Genomic DNA, 26,746 nt, shown 5'->3' on the forward strand with positions numbered 1-26,746 from the left:
GGCCTGTCCCTTATCAACACCCAAATTACGAAGGGAAGGTTTAACAGAGAGAGATAAAGGGCCAAGATCACATTAGGGAGAGCACCAGCAGGAGCTGAAATAAGTACTATTTTTTCAGTATTTAACTGCAAGTAGGTTAATTGTTTGCCATTTAATCTTCTATAGAGTTTACACAATTTAAAAGAATAGACAAATTTGTAATTTCATGAGGCTTAAAATAAATATATATTCAAATATCGTCTGCATAGCAATGGTGGACACCTTTAAATGTGCTTATCAATTGCCCTAAATGCAGCAAATATGTTAATATAATATAATATAATATAATATAATATAATATAATATAATATAATATAATATAATATAATTTCCAGCCATGCAATATTCTACCAGTATTACCACAGAAACCGTTTCACCTTTTGTATCGCTCCGCTTGCAGCATTTCTCACAGCAAGTGTCATGGTGGACGATCAAACCCACCATCATTTTACAAATACTATTGTTTTTGTGTCTCAGAATGTAGTTTTAAAAGTTTTGAGAATGTAGTTATTTAAACCTCAAATATGTGACTTATGTATAAACATACTGTAGCACCTATTTGACTATTTGTTTTGACGTTTTTGGAGATTGAGCTCCAGACCGTCAGCAGTCGATAGTGTAGATAGTGTTTAAACATGAAGTATAATCACTGATCTATATAATGACATTATATAGATCAGTGAGTATAATTAATTTTGGGTGTTTCAAACTGGCAATCTTTGGTTTTATTAATCTCTTTACTTAATCCAGGGCAAATCGTTTTGACTAAGGGGCAGAGTTTCTAAACCTTACATTATTATTTATTTGAAATGCTGTACTATAAGTGTTGCTTTTGTACTTTTGACCGAACTGTTTGCTTATTTCCTATTGTACAAACATCTTATACTTTCATAATGGTTAATTGGGCGCCAATCGTTATCAGCCGATAATATCTTTATATAGCCTAGTTTGATTGGGGGTCTCTATAAAGGCCAGATCAAGTGATGCAAAGCTCGCAAGACAATTTTTCAATGCGCAGGTAAAATTGCTTCACTACATTCCTCGGTCTGGCAGTTCTACCAGGTGTCTGAAAAGGACAATAAATTTGCAACGTCTTTGCAGAGAGTGGAGACATCGCAAAGACGGCAACGGCAACCCAAGGGCTGTGATATTTCAGTGCATTTCTTTCCTTCACAGAGGTGTGCTTTCTTACCTCCCTGAAGCCCAAAATTAATGATCAAATCTGATAGATCAGTGAATGTCATAAAATACAGTCTAGTAATGCTAAACTGCAGGATGTGCTTGATAATAAAAATTAAGCCATGAAAGAGATACTGTTCCCTAAGCGTCTTTCTGTGTGTGTGCTCCGAGACTGAGTGGAACATGAAGAAACAAAGTGAATTTTGTCTGGTTTGGTGAGAATTCACTTAAACAGTACCGTAACAGTATACAGCAGGGCTATTCAATTAGTTTCATTCGAGGGCCGCTTTATCAAATCGAAAAGTTGAGGTGGGCCGGTGGGTTGGTTTGGGGGTTTATCTTATTTATTGAAACATAACAGTTTCAATAAATAAGTTAAAGTAACCCTAAAGACGTGTGGTATTTACTTGGAAATGTGGTACCCAACAGTATGCAAATATATAAAACCATAATAAATAAAAACTTGATAATTTACAGCTGTGTACTGTACAACTATTTTCCTTGGAACAAATAAATTATTTATACAAACTTATAGCTGTTGGTGAGAAATAATAATTATTTTATTTATAATTGTTATGCTTAAATGAAAATATTCTGACAGTGAGACTTGTTAACCACAGGCTACTCGCTCCCACTGTATAAAAAATGCCTAAACACAAGTTAAAAACTAAGCACCTTTACAAAGAAACTGACATAATTTCATAACAAGCATTAAATATATATTCCTCTACCCACCTAATAAAACTAATACAATATAAATCACTATATTTACTATTATACTATATAATATTATAGTGTATATTTACTATATTTATTTATTACTACATAGTATTCAATATAAATATTGCACATTTCTGCCCAACCATGGTAAATTACTACAGTAAATGTGGTAAATGTTTGTAAGGGTGATTAGGGGATTTAAAGTCTTCTAATTTCGTTCATGCCACAATGTTTCTCCTGCTTTCCTCATCAGCCTTGTTGGGAATGTTGTGGCTGTTTCATCCGATTTAATACTAATTAAATCATCGAGTGATTTGTGGTTTGTAACAGAGAGGTTTCTGTCGAACTGAAACGCTTCCACTGGTTGTCGCAACGCTGTTTAATATTAGTGTGTCCGGGACCGGGAGTAAACGCAACTCCGCGCTGGGCCGTGTTTAAACAACTGAAACAACTGAAAACATCGCTATTTGTTGTAACTGTAGGCTACTGACCGAGAAACCGCTTCAGATGATTCAGTGACGGAGCAGTCCGAATGAATCCAAATAGTTTTAGACCGTTATGCAAGCGCGTTTAGAAAGAATCGAACCAAAAGAATGATTCATTCACGAATGATTGGTAGCCTATCGCTGGTTCAGTCGACATAAATTCGGGACAAATATAATAACTGCTGAAATATTCACACGTAAAACGTTTCTCAGGTCAATCGGAGCGAAAAGAGGAGGAGGGAGGTTGGTGCCGTCGGGCCGCATGGAGATGATTGGCGGGCCGCCAATTGAATAGCCCTGGAACCGTGCATTCGTCTTAAAGTGACAGCAGCCGTGCTGAGATAAAGCGGTATTGCATGGCTATTCATGTGATATTGCTCATGTAATGTAAAATATATCTATAATAAAATAAAATGAAATATAATAGAATTTTATATAAAAATAAATTCTCAATATTTAGCTGTACTAAAAAATGTGAATTTATTTAAGTTGTTGATTTTTTTCAAACATTATAAGATCACATTATACAGAGAGCGCTGACACTTCAGATGCGCATTTAAAACACAGATAGTGAAACGGTATGAAAAAACAGAACACTAAAGTACATTGCCATGTCATTATAAAGTAATTAATTTGTTGACTAAATGCTGCATTTGCAGAGAAAGAACAGAAGTATGTTTGCCGTCGAGTCTGAGAGGAATAACATTAGTAACGTTAGTGGCTACCTCAAGCGGTTAAAACAATGTGACAAAAACACACGCAAACCTGACCCAAATGTTTTATGTCGCAATTGTTACCATCTATTTGCATTAGCTTATATCCAGCTGGTCACTTTAATGCATTAATTAGCCGACGAGGTTTAATATTTAAACCTAGTGACGTGATTGCTTTCTCAACATTGATATGTTCATGTAGCCGACAGAAACAGAAACATAAATCAGAAACGCATTCAATTTCAGTTTTTGTTTTTATCACTACAATACGTAAGGGTTAATGCCCGACGAGGTGTCCATTGTCAGGTATTAATGGACGACGGCGAGGCCTGAACTGTCCGACGCGCAGCGAAGACGGTTGCCTCTGCCGAAGTCCATTAATACCTGACAATGGACACCTCGAAGGGCATTAACCGGCTTATACCATGGTCACTTGCCAAATAACACATTTTTAAAACATTAGTTTATATTTTAATTAGTTTTACAATCGAAATCTAAAGTTTTTGCAAACAATAACTTGGTTTCCCTGGTTACGCCTGACGGTTTATTTACTAGGTGTCCTCTATCACTTTTTAATGGACACCTTGCAGCCAATCAGAATCGAGTATTCACCCAGACCATGGTATAAATATTGTTATTTTGATTAGATAATCATCAAGTGTTCTAAAATAGAAGCAAATAAAGTGAGAGACTATACATGTAATATAGGTCTACATTTGTGTAATTTTAATGCTCTGGCCTTTGCAGATATTTAAATATCTTCTGTAAGCATGATTCATATGAAATGTTAACACTTTACAATAAGATTACAATTTTAGCATTTAACTAAGGTTAATAAATATTGTTAGAATTATTATTCATTGTTAGTTTGTTAATTTCAACTAATACATTTTAAATTGAGTTTTAATTTTTATTTGATCTGTTATTACCCAAGTTAATGTACTATGAACTAACATGAATGATCAAGGTACAATTGTATTGCTCAAATATTATTACATGCGATAAATGCGTTTATTGCATAATGCATATAGTTCATGAAAGCTAGCTAATACATCCTTATTAACAAATGGGACTTGCAAAGTGTTACCTACGAAATTTACATAGGCTATGCTTCTAGGTAATAGCTAAAGAAACACACATTTGACCTGTAACATTTTAATGTTTAAATTATTTTCTGCAGAGTTCGTTCTATAGAACTTCTCATTTTAATATATTCATATTTATATATTTATTTCATTTAGCACATTTCAGTTCAGCACTGTTTACTTGGAGTGTAATGTTTGTGTTTATTCCCAATATCCATTAAAAAAATATCGGTTGAATTATCGGTTAACGGCATGTACGGTCAAACTTAATATCAGTATCGGTAAAATCCACTATCGGTCGACCTCTAGCTGGATCCTTTTTTTAATGTATTTAACATGCATTTAATATAGTCTGTGTCAAAGTTTCTTTTACCTTGTGGTATTTTGTTTATGGTTGGCCAAATTAAACAGATGTGGCTGGTTTAGTGTTTTCCACACATAGACTAATTCGTGGCGGTGCGCCACAGAATCAACACCGGCCGCCACATTGCGTTTCGTTATTCTTTTTTCCCCCCCGCCATTTAAAACAAGCAGTGGAACACTGTTACCCCTCCGTGTACACCGTGTTGTCTCCATGAAAACGAGATCAGACGAAATCCAAAAATATTTTATATTCTGAATACCATGTTGTCAGTGTGTTAATGTTGGAGTCCCGACCCTTAGCAAACAAGCGATTGCGCCTTCTTTAGTAAGTTAACTAACGTTAGTCGCAAGTTTGCGGTAAAATGCAGTTGGGTTGTCGAGGTCAAAACACTATATAAGCTGTTATGTCATTTTTAGGGTGTTAAATGTGTGGATTTTGGGTTGGATGTGTGGATTTTGTGAAGGTGTGAAGCATTTTTTATTAATATTTAATATAATAAAGTTCTGTGTAACAAATTAGTATCGAAGGAATTGTTTTGAACTTCCATTTACTGTACCTGTAGCGAGAAACCTACTGTAACTTTCCATCTTCTCATTGTCTCATTTCTTGAGGAAGATGTCTGTGAATTGTGTTTCTCTACATTCTTGTATCAAGATTGTACGTTTGATGTGCCTCTTAAAGTCAGCACATGCTTGATATACGCCTTATAAAGAATGTAAGTGGGTTTGGGCTTGTTTTCTGTGTGTGATGATGAAGGTGTTTCATCTTCACCATGCTCAGACAGACAAAAAGAAACAGCAGCTCAGCTTGACTGTGTAATGTGAAAGCTTCTTTTTATCTGTCTCTAGATATTGCTCTTACCATTAATTTTTGTTCTTCCCTCTCTCTAGTTCAAGCAGCTTAGATAAAAGCTTTTGGCTTTTTTTTCTCGGGCAGAGCAAGTCCTGCCACCAATATTTCAGTCTTAGTTGCAGATGGCATAGGCTACGTATAGACTATTCATCTTTTGACAAAAATATTCTTTAAATAGTATTTTCACATGTCTGGCTAAAATGCCCTCTAAATATCCTCTAAAATATTACTATGAATTCATACATAAAATAATGATTTATTATAAATATTTAATCAAATCTTTTTATTAAATATTCATATGAGAATAATCTCATATGTTTTGGATTCATTTGAGTGAGTTAATTAATCTGCTAGCCAAGCGATCCAGTTTACTAGTTTTTACGGTCTAGTTTTCGTCAAAAACACTTTTTGTGCATTCACATTCTTTATTTTCATTGTTTGTTTGTTTGTTTAAATGGTGAAAGTATCATAATGCACTTTTTTGTATTTGTTATTGACAAAATCTAAATTCCTTTTTTAACAACACATATTTTCAGCAATTTTGTTGACGAAATTAACTATGCCTGTTACATGCAAAAATGGCAAGAGCAAAATCTCAAGCTCCGATCTGATTGGCTGGCTTTACGCAATATCCAGAAGTTCCCATGCTGCGAGTTTATACTTCTGCTCTCAGTTAATTTATGGTTGTGAATCTTTAATGCAACAGCATGAGGATGTGAGCTTTTAAATCATTCCTGCCATGTGTTTTCCCTACTGTATCTGTACCACTTTAATAATTTATATTGTTGTGAATGCATGTTCACACGCTAACGCACACATTAGCAACTCGCTTGGTGGTTGTGACGTGCCTCATTGGTCAATGAGCCCCCGCTATGAGTGTTTGTGTAGAGATAAAACCCTCTCGACTCAACAAGCTCTTGTCCTCTCACTTGTTGAGTGTGTATGTTTTTTGTGTGTGTGAATGGTCCTCATGCTGCAAGGTCTTTATACCAAGCATCGCTGAGTAAGACTTTTTCATACTAAAGTAACCAATCAACATGACCCTGAACTGCAGAGAGGAGAGAGTTTGTTCGTTTGACTTTTTCAAGTCTTTCTCATTAGACTGGAACCCCTGGAGATCCTGCATGTGGTTTTAGAGGGCAAAGACCCTTACTGCTCATTTTCAGCACCTGTCAGCTCGCATCGGACCAGAACAGATCAGCCCGTTTAGAGGCTAGAAATGACTATATGGGTAAATGTCATGAAAATTTATTAGTTTTTATTTAGTTCTAATCCAGAGCTAAAATGTGAATTAAATATACATCTCAGTATAGTATATACTGTATGCACCGATACCATTTTTCCTGAAGTACGATACCGGTATTTTTAGTATTTGCCGATACAGAGTACCTGTATTTTCACTGCATTTTTAAATTTTACAAAATATTGGGCAGAGAAACCAAAAGAATATGAAACAAATTTGTTGGCTTAGCAAATAGTTTTTTTATCAGCAGTTTCTCAGCATGAGCATGCCCAAATGTAATGAATGTTTTTCAAAAAATCTCAAACGATAGCTACCTTTTTGACCTTCCTTGACTTTTTTTTTTTTTTTTGGAGTTATGCGTCAAAAGTACAAAAAGTACAGCCCTAGTTAAATATGAATATATGAAACTATGCCCTTAGCCAAATTGATTTGCTCTGGAACAAATAATAGATTTATAAGAACAAAAATTGCCTGTTTGATACACCAAAAATGAAAGGTGCTCTAAGCAATGTTGGGTGACGTCACTTATTGCTGACGTTCAAAGTATTGTCAAACATCCCTCCTATAATTCTAACGTTAGTCATTGTCTAGGACATCTCTCCTCTAGCTAACTTCCCTCTTCATGCTTCTCTCTCCTCCACTCCCCACACCCCCCTTCATTTGCATGCGCACTACCCCCCCAACCCCCAAATCATTCTTGTTGGTTATTGGCTGGAACACTGTTTGTTAGGTTTCGTGGTCCAGGCTGGCCCAGTTTTGTTGCCATTTGTTGAGCCTGGGCTGTCTACAGAGACCACGTTTTTTTACAGTGTGTTCAGGGGACAGGCAGCTAGCGGTATTTTTAGTATGTGACAAAAAATGTTTCAGCCTAAAAAACGTATGACATCATTTAGAGCTCCTTTAATTAAACTACCTCATGTTTAAACACTATCTACTGTGCATAAGAGCCAGCAGCCTAAAACATCCTTAAAACTACATCCCATGACACAACAACAGCAGTATTTTGTAAAATTATGTTGGGTTTGCTTGTCCGCCATGACACAGTCTGTGAGAAATGTTGCAAGCGGAGTGATACAAACGGTGAAAAGGTTCCAGTGCTGATACTGGAGGAAAATCGCACGGCTTCGAGAACCACAGCAAACTGGTATATCAGCCTGTTATCTGTCTAAATTTGCCAATTAGGAGAGAGGGATTTGTGAGAAGGGGGAGTTTTTCTGCATATGTTTTCCACTCCCTTCTCTCTCTCTCTCTTTCTCTGCAGTAAATCGTGTTCAGTGAACTTATTCTTTGAGGCAGTGCGGTCTTCTCCAATGAAACAGCATTGTGAAAACACCTCAAAACAGTGCATTCAATTTACCATTGATATCCATTCACCTGTTACACAAACACACATGAAACTCACACATATATTGTATTTGTTTACTGGAAGAATTGAATTTGATCATAAGTAAATGTCAGTATTATCCAAAGGAATAGCCAAAAGCATTTTTTTCTGAATATTTAATTATGTAGGCATGATCAAGGTATGGAGGCTTATAGGATAGTTGTCGGGTTGTTGTTGTGTTTACGGCTCTGTTTAGTTTTGCTTATAATGTTTTGTTTTAAATAATCCTTATTCTTTTAAAGACATTAATGTAATAGTACACACATAGGAGAAATGTGACCCTGGACGACAAAACCAGTCACATGGGTCAATATTTTGAGTTATATGAGTTATACATCATCTGAACTCTGAATAAATAAGCTTCCCATTGATGTATGGTTTGTTAGGATAGGACAATATTTGGTCGATATACAACTATTTGAAAATCTGGAATCTGAGGGTGCAAAAATTTAAACATTGAGAAAATCTCCTTTAAAGTTCATTTATGTTCGCGATTGTGCTGCATTCACTCACAAAAATAAATGTTTTATATATTTATGGTAGGAAATTTACAAAATATCTTCATGGAAAGTGATCTTTACTTAATATCCTAATGATTTTTGGCATAAAAGAAAAATCGATAATTTTGACCCATACAATGTATTGTTGGCTATTGCCACAAATATACCCGTGCGACGAGTGGTTTTGTGATCCAGGGTCACATATATACAAGCACAGATATTGTACAAACAGTATTTGGGAGAAAATATCAGCTCGAGTGCTTACAATTCAAAAAGCATTAAATACTCACAAATGAAGAGAAGCATTGTATGCGAGCTGATGTTTTTTGCGACTTAAACTCTATTTGATGTTATATAAGTGAGAATATGGAGCTTTTAGTTGTTGCACGGAGTCCATCATGAGACGATCTTCTCAAAGGGCTCTGGAGAGCATTAATTACCCATAGTTCATCACTTAAATTAATCACCAAACTGCAGTGGGTGTTTTGAAATACTAGTAATTGTGATGATCAGATTTTGCTGTATATGGTCGTACTGTTAAATGAGAAATTCTAGATCATTATTTATGAGCAGAGAGTGTGACAACATTTTATTCTAAGCCTGGACATATAATAATAATAATAATAATTATTACTAAAGATATTCTTAATGCACTGATGCCTACTGTACATCAGGGGCCGTATTCACAAAGAATTTTAAGGCTAAAAGTAGCTCCTAACTGGCGAATTTAGGAGCAACTCCTAAAAATAATGGGCGTGTCACTCGTAACTTTAGGACTCCTAATTTTTTTCACTAAGAGTAATTCACGAAGCATTTTAGCCCTAAAAGTAGCACCTAAGCCTGGGACAGCTTAAAAGAAGTCGAGAGGACTCCTAACTCACTAAAGGCCCTTTCACACTGGACGCGATTTTGACGCACGAATAATTCGCGCGATGGGTTTATTTTTTGATCAGCTGTTTGTGTAATGAGCGCTTCCACACCGAACGCGAATGTGCTGAGGCGAAAAAACGACTTTTATTTTTTTCGCTTCGATGTCGATTTTTTTTTTACTTTTGCGGCGACAGAATAGGCTTCAGCCAATTCACATACTACAAGGACAACGATTTGAAAGACAATGTGTGGCGTAGCATTGCCAACCAACCGGTTATCACGACTGTGAGTGTGTTGTGTGATAGTCCTGTGCTGTGTAGGCTAGCAGGCCAAACTACATTTGGGATAGAAAGCTAACACTATTATCGTCAAAGATAGAGACAGAGACCGTGTTTACTTTGAACACGTAACAAAATGCAGTGAGACTATTTAGGGCTGCTTTTAGTAGGCTATACTATACATTCTTTGTGTGATATTTCTAGTCGAATGATTTTTAACTTACTTCGTGTGTTACATGTAATGTGTAGTTACATTACAAAACGCACTGTTGAAGACGCAAAAAAAAACAAAAAAAAAACTGCACATAAGCATACTCCCCTTCAGACTTTCTGTTCTGTAAGATTGGGTGCACCCAAAACCTTCTTTTCTGTCTTTTAAATAAAATGAAAAGCTCGTCTTCACTGGATGCTATGACTATGACTGGATGATGATGATGATGATGATGAAGTGTCCATGTTTTCTCAGCTGTCGGCGCGATTCGCGCGAAAGTTTTGGAATGTTGAAGCTCTCTGAACGTCACAGACGTCGCAAATTCGCGTCGCGGCTGATGTGAATGGTTTTGATGCGAACTATTCGCACACGAACTATTCGCTTTTTCGTTTCGCTTTTTCGTTACGCATCCGGTGTGAAAGGGCCTTAAGACCTATTCACAAACCGCTTTTTGTGGCATTTCACGTTGCGATGTTTTGAAATGCGTATGCGGCGGCTACAGGAGCTTCCAATCGCGAGGCAACAATTTTGCATTGTAGGCATAACTAGGGATGCAATAACGCCACCAACAACAACCAAAACTAGGCTACATTGCATGTAAACTAATTGTAACGTTTCATTGTTAATCAAATTAAAATGTTCTTCTCTTTGCAAACGTAGGCAGAGGCATATAGTGACAGATTAATTCAATAATGTTGCAAAGATATTGCATCAATCCATATGTTTCATTAGGCTACTTGGCTATTTGTTTTGCCTTACTGTTTATTCATTTAGGCTATTTATTCAGTTATTCATCATCTTCCGTCCTTCGCACTACTTGTGTAGCGCACGCATTCTCAGACCTGTCACCTGTCACTCGTCATCATCGTAGGGGAGGTGATTGGAATCATTCCCGCGTTACAATCATCAGCCAATCAAGGTGCTCACTTCAGTCAAGCTCGTGCATGAGTAATGACGTCATCCATAGCAACGAAGACTCACTCTTAGTTTAGGAGTTGTCATTTTTCTTTACTAAGAGTAGGTCTGAAAGGCGTTGTGAATGACTTTTAAGAGAAAACTCCTAGCTAAAATATTTTAGTGCGATTTAGGAGTACTCCTAGTGATAAGATAAAATGCTTTGTGAATACGGCCCCAGACATGCTAATCGGTTGTACTATATGTTCTCATTAATAATTGTAACCCAGTTATATATTTATGCTTCTATATATATATATTTATATATGTATGCTTATATATATATATATATATATATATATATATATATATATATATATATATATATATATATATATATATATATATATATAATTATTCCTGGAAAGAGTTAATGCATACATACAGTGTTTTGGCATTTTATGTGTATGTGTGCATAACGTGATGTGTTTGTGTGCACCTGCATGCGTGTGACAGTGATGGACTGTGCCTGTCTCATTCTCCAGATGTGGTTTATATCTCTACTCCACGTTCCTCTGGAGGCCTGCTGAAAACCAGCCTGCTTACCAAAGTCCTATTGAGCAAATCCACTGTGTTTTTTGGCCAAACCGAGTCATTGTGCGCGTCTGTATGCATCCAGCTCAATCAATGCATTGTTAGCAATCTCTCTTTCCTAAACTGATGCCAATAGAGGCCTGTTATGAATTTCCTCAGGCTAATGCTATCAGCATTAGTCCATGAGTTCAGGGAATCACATCAGCACTGCTGCATTGTGGGAACAGCACTGCCGATATGGGTGGGGAGTATTTGGGGATGTTCATTTTGATTACATATGAATTTACGTTGGATTTCGAATTTCTGGCTAAATTATGGACTGTGAGAAAAATAGAAAGACTTGTTTGGTTATTTGTAAAACAATGTGTGTTTGAAATACATAAAGTTCTAGTTTTGTTCTAAAATCTAGGGAGCCCCCTACCTAGGCAGCATTTTCTGATTCAAAGGGAGTTCCAAACAGTATAGGCAGCAAAATGATCTTCCCCTTCGAGATAACTTATTTGATCAGAATTCAGGAAGTTCTACAGAGGTATTCCCATAACGCATTGCAGTAACCTGAAATGTTCAGTCAATGCTAAAACATATCAATAAAATCAGTCACATCTAATTAAAAATGAACTATGACACATTCCCAAGCCCTTCACTAGTGACTATTCTGGGGTGTGATGTCAAAGTAGACAAGAAAATATATTTAATATCAATATTAATTCATAAGAAGAAGATTCACAGTTCAGAGAATTATGACCCGACGCATGACGTAGGGTAGGAGTTGTGTAAGTTTAGGTGAGAGTAGACGCCTCTCGAGGTTCAGACAAATAGGGCTGTGCAACAAACTCAAGCTCCTCTTACATTTCTCTTTAAAAATTCTTGTTTTAGACTTCTTATTCGTGACCGTTGTTTCTTATTCGTGACCGTTGTTTCTTATTCGTGACCGTTGTTTCTTATTCGTGGCCGTTGTTTTGTTTTGCTCTATCTTTTTCGCTTCCGCATTCGTCAATACATCATACGTCGGGTCAGAATTCACTCTTTTGCCGGAACTAGACTCGCTTACCCCTATTACCAGAAGCCAGTGATTATAGCTCATAAAGTTCTAAATATGAATATTTTTCTTAAAAAATGTGTCGCTTCTCTAATAAATGTGGTCATGTTTATTAACCCCCTGGATGGATGCGCCTTTTTTGGACTTAAAAAAAATGCTACCATTCACTTCCATTATAAAGCTTGAAAGAGCCAGGATATATATTTTTTTTAATATAACGCTGATTGTCTTTGGCTGAAACAAGAAAGTCATATTCACCTAGGATGGGTTGAGGGTGAGTAAATTATGGGATGATTTTCATTTTTGGGTGAACTATCCCTTTAAAGTCTTTCCAGCACTGGAAAGCTTCTCTGATGTTAAAGGAGTAGTTCACTTTCAAATGAAAATTAGCTCAAGATTTACTCGCCCTCAAGCCATCCTAGGTGTAGATGACTTTCTTCTTTCAGACGAATACAGTCGGAGTTATATTAAAAAAAATCCTGGCTCTTCCAAGTTTTATAATGGCAGTGGATTGCAACCAACAGATTGAAGCTCAAAAACGTGCATCCATCCGTCATAAACGAACTTCACGTGGGTCTGGGGGGTTAATAAAGGACTTCTGAAGCAAAACAATGAGTTTGTGTAAGAAAAATATGAATATTTAAAACTTTATAAAGTAAAATAACTAGGACAAACATAATAACTTCCTGACAAACGAACATACGGATTCCACTTAAGTGTAAAGCGCAACTTATGCGAGTAATGCAACGTACTGCTGATATTTCAGCCTGTTCTCATCCCAAGGCGTCATAATACTGACGCTGTTGACATTTCGTCTGCATCAAACGCACATGGCACCCTTTATCGTCAATATGAGACGCAGATAGAAATGAGCCAGAAGGCGCCTCATAGCGGTCTAACCCTAAACCTACCCCAGAACTAAACCTACCCATATCCTGTGCGTGTCATATTGACGCTAAAGGGTGCCATGTGCGTTCGATGTAGACGAAATGTCACAAGGGTCAGTATGTGACGTCCAAGGATGAGAATGCGTTGGATATTTACGCTACGCCATGACGCACTACGCTACTTCTGACGACACAAGTTGCGTAAGTTGCGCTTTAGGGGCAAGTAGACTCACGTTTGGCCGGAAGCTAGAATTTTACTCTGTAACGTGTTAAATATGAAGTAACGCAATGCAGCAACATAAAATGTGTGAAAAAAAGTAGGGGTTTGAATACATTCGCAAGCAATTTTACACACACACACACACATACACACACACACACACACACACACACACACACACACACACACACACACACACACACAAACACACACACACACACACACACACACACACACACACACACAATTTTCTTAATTTGTGAAAATACACAAATACACTTGACCCAAGCTAAATTGAAAATTGATTCTTCACTCTGCTTTTATTGATATTTTTTGGAATTTTGTTTGTGGTGTCTATAGGTTCTTGTCAGAAAGAAGAATATAAGTGTGATGTGAGATTATTGTTTTATTGTATTGAAGCGTCAGTTCCATTTGCATGTTGAATAGAAGGTTGTCATTTGGCAGCGGCCTGGTTTGCCTCTTGTTCTGAGTTTAAATAGAGCTGAATGTGCTCCATTTCCCTGTCAGCGTGAGCGAAGATAAACACAGAAAAGAGTGATGAAATTTAAGATTGAAAATCAAGAGGAACGACTGTGGTGGATGCTGTTGTTATCCCCGGGAAAACAGAATGAAACGCTGGCTTAACTTCGGGGGAATTCTACAGACAATTACAAGTTTCTGAGACGCTTTTCTTTTTATGTTTGAGTGTGTGTGTGTGTGTGTGTGTGTGTGTGTGTGTGTGTGTAGATGTGTGTGTGTGTGTGTGTGTGTGTGTGTGTGTGTGTGTGTGTGTGTGTGTGTGTGTGTGTGTGTGTGTGTGTGTGTTTCAGACTGATGTCCTCTCTCCTCCCCATCTTTGTCTCCTTAATGCTGGGCTCTCTGGTAAAATAAACGCAGTAGACAAGAGTTCAAAGCTGCATTTGATGTTGTATTTGCCAAGAGGAGAAGTGAACAAAAGCGCTGAAAGCTTCTCTCGCTCCTGCTTTCTCTCTCTGTGATCTGCTGGTTCTCTGCCTCTAGTAATTACAGTGTTGTGCAAAGGGCAGTGGCCGTGTGTTATTAGGAATGACCATAGCCTAAATCTTTTTTTATTTTTATTTTATTTTACCTAATTCCTAAACACACACACACACACACACACACACACACACACACACACACACGCACGCACGCACACACATATTATAAATTTGCTCTTAAAAACCAAGCAAATTTACTTCACAAAGATGGTTGAGACACACAAGTACCATCTCACTTTACTTGACATACACAAAAATGTTAAGAATATGACTAATCCTGAATGATGAATAACAGTTATAAGGTAAGGCTATTAAATAACAGTCCCAAACTAGTTTTTTTTGTTAATACAATACAGTTAGTAAGTTGGTATAAGCCACCAGTCATTTAAAAATATACAAAATAACACACAGTGAAAATCAAGTGGTATTTTGGGGTTACGGAAACAACATTTACCATGGTAAATACACATACTAACATGAACTAATGAAATATATGGACACTGATCCTGATGAATAGAATGAATGAATAGCCTAATTGAAGAGTGCGCGCTATAAGCACAGTTTAACATTTGACAGGACTGGAAAGTTTGTTTTTCTAAGGTGAGAGACTTTTTATTTAGTTACAAGTTATGAAAATAACATTAGAATAATGACTTTGACATATAGCCTGAAAACATCTAATCTGACTGCAGATACTGAATCACGACAATGCATTATTCTCAGGCATGTCTTTCAAAATAAAAGTCTTGATTCAGAAAAAAACTTTGACTGTACACTCCACGACCCACTCATAACGGTCTTGCGACCCACCAGTTAAAGGAGTAGTTAACATTCAAATGAAAATTAGCCCATGATTTACTCACCCTCAAGCCATCCTAGGTGTATATGACTTTCTTCATTCAGACGAATACAGTCAGAGTTATATTAAAAAATATCCTGGCTCTTCCAAGTTTTATAATGGCAGTGGATTGCAACCAACAGATTGAAGCTCAAAAATGTGCATCCATCCGTCATAAACGAACCCCAAACGGCTCCAGGGGGTAATAAAGGCCTTCTGAAGCAAAACGATGAGTTTGTGTGAAAAAAAAAGTAATATTTAAAACTTTAAAAACATTTTTAATAATATGTTTGTATTGTTAGTGGCAATGGTGTATAAGTGTATTATTTATTCTAATATTTATAATAAATAATTATTTACTTTATCAGAGAAGGGCACAATACATTTTGAGACAAAAGGAGCAAATTAAACAGATGGAAACAAGAACGTTCCAAACTGTGAACAACAAGGTGGCAAAAAGTTACCATGGAAAACTTAGTTTCCACAAAAATAAAAGCTACTATAGTTACTGAATGTTTACTACTATATAAAAAAGAACAAAGCAATAAGTCAAGAGAAAAATTCAAATAATGCTGTTCTTTTTAAACTTACTGTTTATCTCAGAATAAAAAAAAAATCATCACTGTTTAAACAAAAAAAAAAAAATTATAATGATAAATAGATATGTTTCTTGAGCTCCAAATCAGCATATTAGAATCACTTCTGAAGGATCATGTGACACTGAAGACTGGAGTAATGTCTACTAAAAATTAAGCTTTGACATCACAAGAATGAAATACATTTTAAAATATATTACAATACCAATCAATTATTTTAATATTTCACAATATTACTGTTTTTACTGTATTTTTGAATAAATAAATGCAACTTTGGTGAGCCTAAGAGACTTTTTTCAAAACCATAACATCTTACAAACCCCAAGCTTTTGAACAAAGAGTATTTTTTAGGGAATACAGTATGTTGTTGCATAATAGGATTTGTTTATGTCTGTCTTTGCGTTTTCTCCACAGAAATGCATGAAATTTAACGTGGAGTCACCTATCTGGTTGTCTAAACAACAAATCCTCTGCACACTCAACCAGAGCTTGAAGGATGTGTTAAATTACGGACTCTTCCAGCCTGCGTACAACGGCAAAGCTGGAAAGTTCCTGGATGAGCAGCGCACACTGAAAGAATACCCACTTCCTGCCATCCCTCCTGTCCCATACCTTGAGGTGAGGGCTTTTCTCTGACCTTACTCATGGAGCAGATCACAGTCTGTCGTGGTCATGTTGTAAACTATTCCACTGCACATCCATTTTCTGCCCAGCTCATTCGTTGTTTTCTTTCTACTAGTTTTGCCGGTGCTTTCTTTTACTTTCCTCTCTCATTTCATCCTCTTAATTGTCTTTTCCTGTGATTGGCTGAGGGAATGCGACACTAGTATTTGATACACAACCTATGGCTGTGTTTTACACTTTTGGCTAAGTGTTATGCACAAAAACATACACACATTCACAGGATGTGTTTGACAGATGGGTAGATACAATCTATATTGGTCCCATATCAGTTATCAGGCGAAATTAGAAATTGGTAATAGTTTACAATAAGGTTCCATTTGTTAACATTAGTTAATTACATTAGTTAACACGAACTGACAATGAAAAATATGTGTAAAGCATTTATTAATCTTAATGTTAATTCCAACATTTTACTAAAACGCTATTAAAGTCAAAAGTATCTTAATATTATTTAATGGACCTGACCTAATATGAGCTAACAAGGAACGGATTTATATTTATTTACTCATGTTTACATATATTATTGAATACTGTAGCAAATGTTTTGCTCATTGTTAGTTAATGTATTAACTAATGTTACATAGTGGGTAAAATGTTTCGGTCATTGTTGAATATGTATGTTCGTATTGATATATAGTCTTATGTAGTTTAAGCCCTACTTAGAAGGTCATAACCCTTCCATAATTCACACCCTGTTCTTGAGGCACACTCTTTGCACCAGTAAAATAAAATCTTGGCTTGCTTACAGTGTGTTCAGCAGATCTTATTTTGGCACCCTGCCTTCTTGAGTATATCTCCATTGTTCCATCCTCTTCTGTCAACCTGTGTGGTCAGGAATACTCCGATTATCATTTCACCTGATTTATCATTGTAATTTTGACTTTTGTGGGGCTGCATTTGAGCGAGAGAGCAAACAAGAGTTGGCTTCTGAAAAATGGCCTCTCCATATTTCTGCTGTAAGCCGATAAATGACAGAAAGAAATCATTTCCTTTATGCAGTTAGGCTCTTTCTGAATTTGTTGCTGCACTAAATTTATTACAAATGTCTCCTAGGTGCCATAAACCATGACAAGCATGAATTAATGTCTCAACCCGTTTGCCATCAGTTAAAGACACACATCTAAATAAGCCTCTAAATATGTTAGACTGTGTTATAGACGTACTGACATAACCTACAAATCCTCTGCAGTCAGGAAGCACAGCACTATGCAGGTGTGATGCAATAGTAACTATAATATCTATCTTTAGATATTATATTGTTTTGTCTATCTGTCATTCTATCTATCTATCCATCCATCAATTGGCTATATCTATTTCATCTTGTAAAGTGACTTTGAGTTGTTGCAATGCACTATATAAAATTAACATTTTATTATTGTGATTATACTGTATATAAATTTGATTTAAAATACTGTAGACTTAAGTAAACTTATGTCAAACTAACATCAAGTAAGTTTCCAATTTCAAGTAATCTCCAGTCCACACAAATTACAACCTATCAGGAAATATTTGATTACAGTCGTGCTCAAAAGTTTACATACCCCTTGCAGAATCTGCAGAATGTTAATTATTTTAACAAAATAAGAGGGAACATACAAAATGCATGTTATTTTTTATTTAGTTTGGTCCTGAATAAGATATTTTACATAAAATGTTTACATATAGTCCACAAGACAAAAAAAAGCTGAATTTATAAAAATTACCCTGTTCAAAAGTTTACACACCCTTGATTCTTAATACTTTGTGTCGTTACCTGGATGATCCACAACTGTTTTTTTGTTTTGTTTTGTGATGGTTGTTCTTGAGTCCCTTGTTTGTCCTGAGCAGTTAAACTGCCCAATGTTCTTCAGAAAAATCATTCAGGTCCTGAAAATTCTTCAGTTTTCCAGCATCTTTTTCATATTTGAACCCTTTCCAGCGTAGGATTTTGAGATCCATCTTTTCACACTGAAGACAATTAGATTAAATAGACACAACTATTTAAAAAGGTTCAAACATTCACTGGTGCCCCAAAAGGAAACACAATTTTTCTTTCCTAATTTTTCTTATTTTATTTAAACGCACATAAAACAAATAAATAAATAAATTGTACTTCCTTTCGGAAGCAACAGAAGTTGTACTTCTGCAGAAGTTACCCCCCCCCCCCCAAAACACCAAACGTTGTCGTGTAAATGGCCAAAGCGCATAAAAAGTTTTCAGATTTTAGTTGAAACCGGTGTTGTGTAAATGGCCCCTGAAATTTTGGATCCGCACCAAGCACCGCCCTGGATCTTAAAGGAAAACTCCGACTTTTTGGGACTTTAGCTTATTCACAGTATCCCCCAGAGTTAGATAAGTCCATACATACCTTTTTCATTTCTGTGCGTTCTGTAAGTGTTATTTGACGCACCCACCGCTAGCCTAGCTTAGCATCGTATAAATACTGGGAACTATATTCTCACTAGGCGTAGGAGCACAGCTAAATCAACAACAGGGCGTCTCGTGTGCTGCGCTAATCACTCCGCCCAAGTAGCCACTCCGCCCAAGTAGCTGTGCTCCTACGCCTAGTGAGAATATAGTTCCCAGTATTTATACGATTAAAAATGGTCTCTGTCTCATATAGCCTTGTTATTTGTACACGCTGTGACTATACAGATCACAACATGTAAATAGGAAAATGTTTGCATTATTTTGTCACTTATTGGGATTAGTATGCTACCATTATCCATTTACATCCAGTCTTTGTGCTAAGCTAGGCTAGCGGTGGGTGCGTCAAATAACACTTACAGAACGCACAGAAATGAAAAGGGTATGTATGGACTTATCTAACTCTGGGGGATACTGTGAATAAGCTAAAGTTCCAAAAAGTCGGAGTGTTCCTTTAATCAGAGAACCTGTGGTCAGTCCTCAAAAAGCGAGTGGACAAGCAAAATCCCTGGACAAGCTGCAGTCGGCAAGATTTTTTTTATCATATTCACTACAAACCGACAATATGCTCCAACAGAACAACATAAATCAGCTGGTTATAGAAAAAAAAACCTGCGCTTCTACCTCCACCTAGAGCCTGTTAGTTGTTTTGCAAAAATCCACCGCTCCCGGTTCTTCTGGTCAAATCAGCGCAGGGCTGTGTGAGATCTGACTGTCAATCACAATTCGTGCACACACCACAGATCCCCGTTCCCCCCTCGCACGGGTTACAATATCACATGCACACGCCTGAAGTTCGCAGGTGTGTTGGATTGTATGAAGCGTGATGACGGAGAGAAAATCTACTAACAAGCTTCCAATTCCTTGGTTAAAAACCAGAGCTAGGAGGTCCAAAGGAGGCCTACCTCCGAGTACTCCATGGTGTTGATTGATGCTGATGAGACGGGCGCGTTCACAGAAAATCTGGTGCGCACGCACCAGAGGGGAGGGAGGGTGCTCGGTGGTAGTGGGGGAGGGGTATGAGAGTTGTAAACATTAAACATTTTGGCTAAGTCCCCTCAATCTACCAGACTTGCCGACTGCAGCTTTAACCATCAGTCAGAATTTGGCCCAGAAGCTGATATCCAGCATGCCAGAGTTTACAGTATGAAGAACAAGGGTTAACACTGTAAATAGTGACTATATTGAATGTTTTTGCCTGTAAAAGCCTTTAAAACTTATGAAATGCTTGTCGTTGTTTTCCTGTATACCACAGAAACATGTGGAAAAATTCTACAAATACAGAAGCAAACTTTGCAAAACACAAAATTTATGTCACTGACGATACTGTTGGCCACAGCTGTAAACAATTTGTCTGGTAAAAAGCAAAACTCCCAACCATGAGTGATATACCACGTGCGTAAACAGAAGGGGAGGCGTTGTGTTTGTGTGTATGTGTGCGTTTCATCATTTCCCAATGCAACCCGCTGCACGTGAGCGGTCCACAATCGTTTATTGTGCTGTCATTGCTCCTGGCTGAGCGTTGGCACGCTTCATATGGTTCAGGCACCATCACTACACAGCAGAAGGTCCATCAACACACCAGAGGGTCTATAGATCTGCCACATGCTGGCCTCCCATCATGTGTCTCTATGGTCAGATCTTAATGGAGGAGCTGTGGGTGTTCGTGACGCCCTGCCCTCTTCACGGGCACGTGGATTTGTGTACAGCATTCACTTCTGCAGCTCAAAGTCATGGCTGTTTTGCAGTGATGTTTTGCACTATGGTGTTGTAGTTGGTGTCATGCTTTGGGATTGATGGCGCTGAGGTGCAGGACAGAAGAATTTTGGGTAGTGCTGAGAATTGTAGTGTCGGCTCGCTTGTACTGCTACTGCCCACAGCCAGAGAGACGCGTAACGCAGCAGCGGGATCCTGTGGTGAGTTCTGAGTGTGTAAGATCTATTCACTCTTGTTGTTTGTTAGCTTTTGACATGTTTTCTGTTTGATCATGACATTTTGACTTGGTTGTTCCTGAGGCGTTTGTTAATGGCCTTGAGTTTGACAGCGATACATTACTTTGAGTTTCCAGTCTGCCTCTGAGTTTCTTAAACTTTGCTTTTGTTGTCATGGTAGAAATGCTGTTTTTTTCTTTTCTTCCTTTCACCCCATAAGTCAAGAGGAATGTTTTCTATCAGTTATCTTGGTATTGAAAGGGATAGGTCACACATTTTTTTAAATTTTTTTATTTTTTTATTTTTTTTTACTTGCCCTCAAATCTGTATGACCTACAGATTGAAATTTAAGTCGTCATTCACTGAAATCCAGATGTTTGGCCAGCTATCCTTGGCATATTTATTCACTGAAAAAATTTGAATACATTGAATTAAATTTGAGATTTTGAAGTAGAAAGACTGAAATACATTTTTTTCCTAAGTTACAGTTTTTTACAATCACTTTGCTACTATTTTCAGAACCTTGATGTCATTTTTCAAAACTATAGACACAAAACTCAAAACGGTTATCACTTGTAACACAGGCTGTCCAATGTTCAAAACATTGCATTGTGCATTCACATCTTGCATGTGAAAATCTTGCACTTGCACAATCATTGGTTCAAAAAACTAATTTACTGTGAAATACCATTGAAACATAACGATACTCGGTTACTCACGTAACCTCGGTTCTCTCTAGAGAGGGAACGAGTATTGCGTAAGCTTGGTTACGCTGCGGGAAAGTCTTCTTTTCTCGAGATACTGAAGCCAAAAATTATCCTTAATTTCATTTTTTGTCAACGCAGTGCAGCTGCGGGCAGCTGAGCTAGAGCGGCATACTGCGCGCTCATTGGCTGCCGCGCGGCAACTGCTTAAGCCTACCAGTGAGCCTGGCGTGACGTCACGCCCAATGGGGGCGCGCGCGCCCTAGCGCGTCACAGCCCGCCAGAATGGGCGGCGTCAGAGCATATATAAGGAAGGCTCGTAGGCTATATTCTCTGTTTTCTGTCGAATGAAGCGACACGAGCTACGGCTTCAAGCACGGCAGGGAACGCAATACTCGTTCCCTCTCTAGAGAGAACCGAGGTTACGTGAGTAACCGAGTATCGTTCTCTTACGAGAGGTTCTCTCGTATTGCGTAAGCTTGCTTACGCTGCGGGAACCCCTTGTCCACGCCGTGCGAGCCTAACAATCACATATGACTCTATGAAGAGCATAGAGGTGAAAAACAGGTGGCCAGCGGTGCGGGCCAACACATGTTCATAAGCACATCTAGGGAACGCAAGAACGGCAAGGCCGGTCTATGTATACTGACCCTGAGCGTGCAGCTCAACAGACAAGCTAGTCAATAGTACAACCTGCGCATATGGGCAGGACATGAACACGACTAGACTGACAGAAGTTTTGCCTGCAGAGCGGGAACTTCCAGGTTATAAAACCTAACAAAAGTGGAGGGGGACGCCCAGCCCGCCGCCATACAAATGTCATGAATGGAAATCCCGCTGGACCATGCCCACGATGAGGCCATGCCTCTGGTGGAATGAGCCCGTATGCCCAACGGACATTGCAGGTCTTTTGACGCATATGCTGCCGCAATAGCGTCCACTATCCATCTGGATAGCGTCTGTTTCGAGGCGGCGCGACCCTTAGCGCGCCCTCCAAACGAAACGAAAAGCTGCTCTGAGAGCCTGAAGGCTGCAGAGCGCGTGACATAACACCTTAACGCCCTGACCGGGCAAAGGCGGTTGACACCCTCCTCACTGCCGGATGACGGCAGGGCCGATAGGGTAATGACTTGAGCCCTAAAGGGAGTACCTAACACTTTGGGGACATAGCCGTGCTTCGGTTTGAGAATGGCTAACGAGTCGTTAGGTCCAAACTCGAGGCACGACGCGCTGACAGACAGCGCATGCAAATCGCCCACTCGTTTGACTGAAGCCAGAGCTAGCAGAAAAACGGTTTTAAGCGTCAAGTATTTCAACTCCACAGAGTCCAAAGGCTCGAACGGATGCACTTTCAGGGACTCTAGGACCAGGGACAGGTCCCAAATAGGGACTGACGGGGGCCGGGGAGGGTTCATCCTCCTGGCCCCTCGCAGAAAACGGGTGATGAGTTCATCCCTGCCCAGTGAGCGGCCGCGCGCCGAATCGGCGAACGCTGCTATGGCCGCGACGTAAACCTTGAGCGTGGAGGGGGACCTGCCCGCGTCCAACATCTCTTGGAGAAAGTTCAATACCTGTGGGACTCCACAGGACTGAGCATTAGAACCCATTTCCACACACCATTTGTTAAACACTGACCATTTAGACGCATAGAGCCGCCTCGTCGAGGGGGCTCTGGACTGCGTGATCGTGTTAATTACCCCTTCTGGCAGATCAACGAATATCCGTTGATTTCCCACGCATGCAGAGACCAGTGCTCTGGATGGGGATGCAGAATCGATCCTCGAGCTTGAGAGAGAAGATCTCTCCTCACCGGGATCGGCCATGGGGCTGTGTCTGTCAGCCTCATTAGCTCGGAAAACCATGGTTGGTTTTCCCAGCGCGGGGCTATGAGGAGCGCTGCGCAGTTCGTCTCCCTGATCCTCGCTAGCACTTGAGGCAGCATCGAGATCGGGGGGAACGCATACAGCGGAACGCTGGGCCATGTCTGGGCCAGCGCGTCCTCGTGTTTCGAGAAAAACCTCTGGCACTGAGCGTTCTCGCTCGCGGCGAAGAGGTCGATCTCCGCTTTGCCAAAGCGATGCCAAAGCGCTTGGACCGTCTGGCGGTGTAGAGACCATTCCCCTGGGGGAACGTTGTCCCTGGACAGTCTGTCCGGGCCGTCGTTGAGGCGACCGGGTACATGAGCTGCCCTTAGGGAGCGCAGCGGGCCCTGAGCCCAGGATAGGAGGCGCTCTGTGAGAGCGCGCAGGGCTCTGGATCTGATTACGCCCTGGCGGTTCACGTAAGACACTACTGACATGTTGTCCGAGCGGACTAGCACATGGTGTCCCCGTAGGAGTGGTAGAAAGTGCTTCAGCGCTTTCTCGACCGCCAGCATCTCTAGACAGTTTATGTGAAGGCTTTTCTCCGTATTCGACCACCGGCCGCAAATCGGACTGCCCTCGTGAGTCGCTCCCCAACCCATGTTGGACGCATCTGTCGAGACCACTTTGCGGTGTGCGATGACCCCCATCGACACTCCCCGCTGAAACCATTCGGCCGCCAGCCAGGGCTGCAGGGCTGAGACGCAGCGCTGAGTCACTCTGACTGGTGCACGGCCCGAAATCCATGCTTTGCGGGACACTTCCGACTTTAGCCAGCACTGAAGCGGGCGCATTCGAAGTAAACCCAGCTGCAGGACCGCTGCGGCTGACGCCATATGGCCCAAAAGCCTCTGAAAGGTTTTTAGGGGAAAAACTTTTCCCACCTGAACGGAAGCGGCGAGGTGCCGAACACGGCGCGCGCGCTGTGTTGACAGTCTGGCCGTCATCGCCGCCGAATCCAGATCTATACCCAGGAAAGTGATAGACTGGCTGGGGTTAGAGAGCTCTTGTCCCAGTTCACGGAAAGACCCAGGCTTTCCAAATGACCGAGAAGCGCTTTCTTGTGAGAAACTAGTTCCTCTGTTGACTGCGCTATAATGAGCCAATCGTCCAGATAGTTCAGAATTCGCATCCCTTTCGATCTCAGGGGTGCGAGGGCCGCGTCCATGCACTTCGTAAAAGTACGGGGTGCCAGGGACAAGCCGAACGGCAGGACGGTGTACTGATATGCCTGACCGTCGAAGGCGAATCTCAAGAATGGCCTGTGACGGGGAATAATCTGAATCTGAAAATACGCGTCTTTCAGATCGAGAGAGATGAACCAGTCCCCCGGGCGAATCTGCGCGAGGATTTGACCGGTCGTGAGCATTTTGAACGGTCGTTTCACGAGCGCTTTGTTCAAATATCTCAGATCTAGTATAGGTCTGAGCGCTCCGCCCTTCTTGGGTACGAGGAAATAGCGGCTGTATAAGCCTGCCTCGGCAGCCAGAGGGTGAACCCGTTCTATGGCACCTTTGTGCAGTAAATTCGCTATCTCTGTGTGAAGCAGATGGGCTGCATCTGCTTTCACTTGTGTCTCGACCCGGGCGCGAAAACGCGGGGGGCGGCGAGCGAATTGAAGCGAATAGCCCTTTATCACTGTGTTTAATACCCATTCCGACATTCCCGGAATAGCTTTCCATGCATTCGCACTCATAGCTAGGGGTCGGATAGCCTCCGGGTCCCGCCCGCCGCACAGCGCGGGACGGGGAGCCTGTGGCGGTATGTGCGCGAGTCGCGCAGTGACAGTGAGGGGAGACGGGGGCTCGCTGATAGCGGCAGCCGGCTGAATGACGCTGTGAGAGAGCGTTTTGAGCAACGGCTCGCGGCGCGGAAGCGGGGCGGGCTTGTGAGTGTGTACATGAGAGCGTGCGTGCTGTATAGCGGGCACAGGACTCTTTATTAACGCACAGCCGGCGGTGGAGTGCTTTCGTCCCCGAATGTGTGAGGCAGAGCGGGCACTGTGTAGGTGTGAGCACTGGGTTGTGGGCACGTGACCTACAGCTAACACTCGAGCGGCCGTAGCGCGCTTTATGTGAGTGCACTCTGTGGGGTACACAGGGGGGATTGTGCTTGTGTGTAGTGATGAGCACTGGGGTGTGGGCATGTTTACTACACTCATAGCACTGACGGCGTGAGCCGGATGACCAGATTTTACACTCTTTATTCGATTTATCTGGGTCGCCGTAAAAACGGCGTTTGTGTGCAGGCGAGAGAGTTGAGAAACTGGCTCGTTGGCTGCGGTGGACACTACTGCAGTAGCCTTTATCAAGGGGACTGGCAGAGGGATACAGGTTAGCTTCGACGGCGGTCCGGCCGCGGCGGGACTCAACCGTCTTTTCCTCCTTGCGAGTGCTAGGAGGATTTCGCAGGCTCGGTTTTCAGCGAAACTCTAGGCCGGGGACCCCGCGGGGGTGGCGGCCTGTGTTGGCTGGTGGAGCGGGACCTGGGTCGGCCGCGCTGACGCTGCTGCGATGCTGGAGGTCGGGAGGGGCGCCGCGTGGGGCTGCGTGCAGGAGGCTGAGTTTTAGAGCGGCCTGCAGCGGAGCTCGAGCGGCGGGGCAGGAAGAGGTTCATGGCCTGTGACGCCTTCTGAACTTCCGAGAAGCTGTCCACGAGGCCACTTACCGCGGGGCCGAAGAGGCCGGCGGGTGAGAGCGGGGCGTTGAGAAAAACGGACCGCTCTTGCTCTCCCATGTCGGCTAGCGTTAGCCAGAGGTGGCGCTCAATGACAGTCAGCGAAGCCATAGATCGTCCGATCGCTTGGGCTGCTGTTTTCGTCGTGCGAAGAGAGAGATCCGTCGCACTGCGCAGGTCGGTCAAAGCAGATTTATCAAGTTTTCCCTCGTCGAGCTGGCTGAGGAGGTCGGCTTGAAAAACTTGTAAAACCGCCATTGTGTGCAGGGCTGAGGCGGCTTGCCCAGCGGCGGAGAAAGCGCGGCTGGCAAACGCCGAAGTAGTCCTGCAGGCCTTGGACGGGAGGGCAGTCTTTGAGCGCCATCTCGCGGATGGGGGGCAAAGATGCGCTGCAACCGCTGGTTCGACCGGTGGGATCCGGTCATACCCTTTCTCCTTGGCTCCGTCTACGCGAGAGAGAGTAGATGAGGCCG

General features: G+C 40.8%; 1 protein-coding gene across 1 annotated transcript in view; it reads left to right on the forward strand.

The window, feature by feature from the left end:
• Nucleotides 1-26,746, forward strand: part of shank3a (SH3 and multiple ankyrin repeat domains 3a) — a gene marked incomplete at its 5' end in the record, with an annotated part of 235,337 nt that overhangs the window by 39,111 nt on the left and 169,480 nt on the right. The window contains one exon of the mRNA XM_081372532.1: nt 16,425-16,628. Coding sequence (XP_081228658.1) covers nt 16,425-16,628 — 204 coding nt within the window. The remainder of the gene's footprint in view (nt 1-16,424; nt 16,629-26,746) is intronic.

The sequence above is a fragment of the Scardinius erythrophthalmus genome (assembly GCF_964197995.2).
Source record: "Scardinius erythrophthalmus genome assembly, chromosome: 8".
Taxonomy (NCBI): domain Eukaryota; kingdom Metazoa; phylum Chordata; class Actinopteri; order Cypriniformes; family Leuciscidae; genus Scardinius; species Scardinius erythrophthalmus.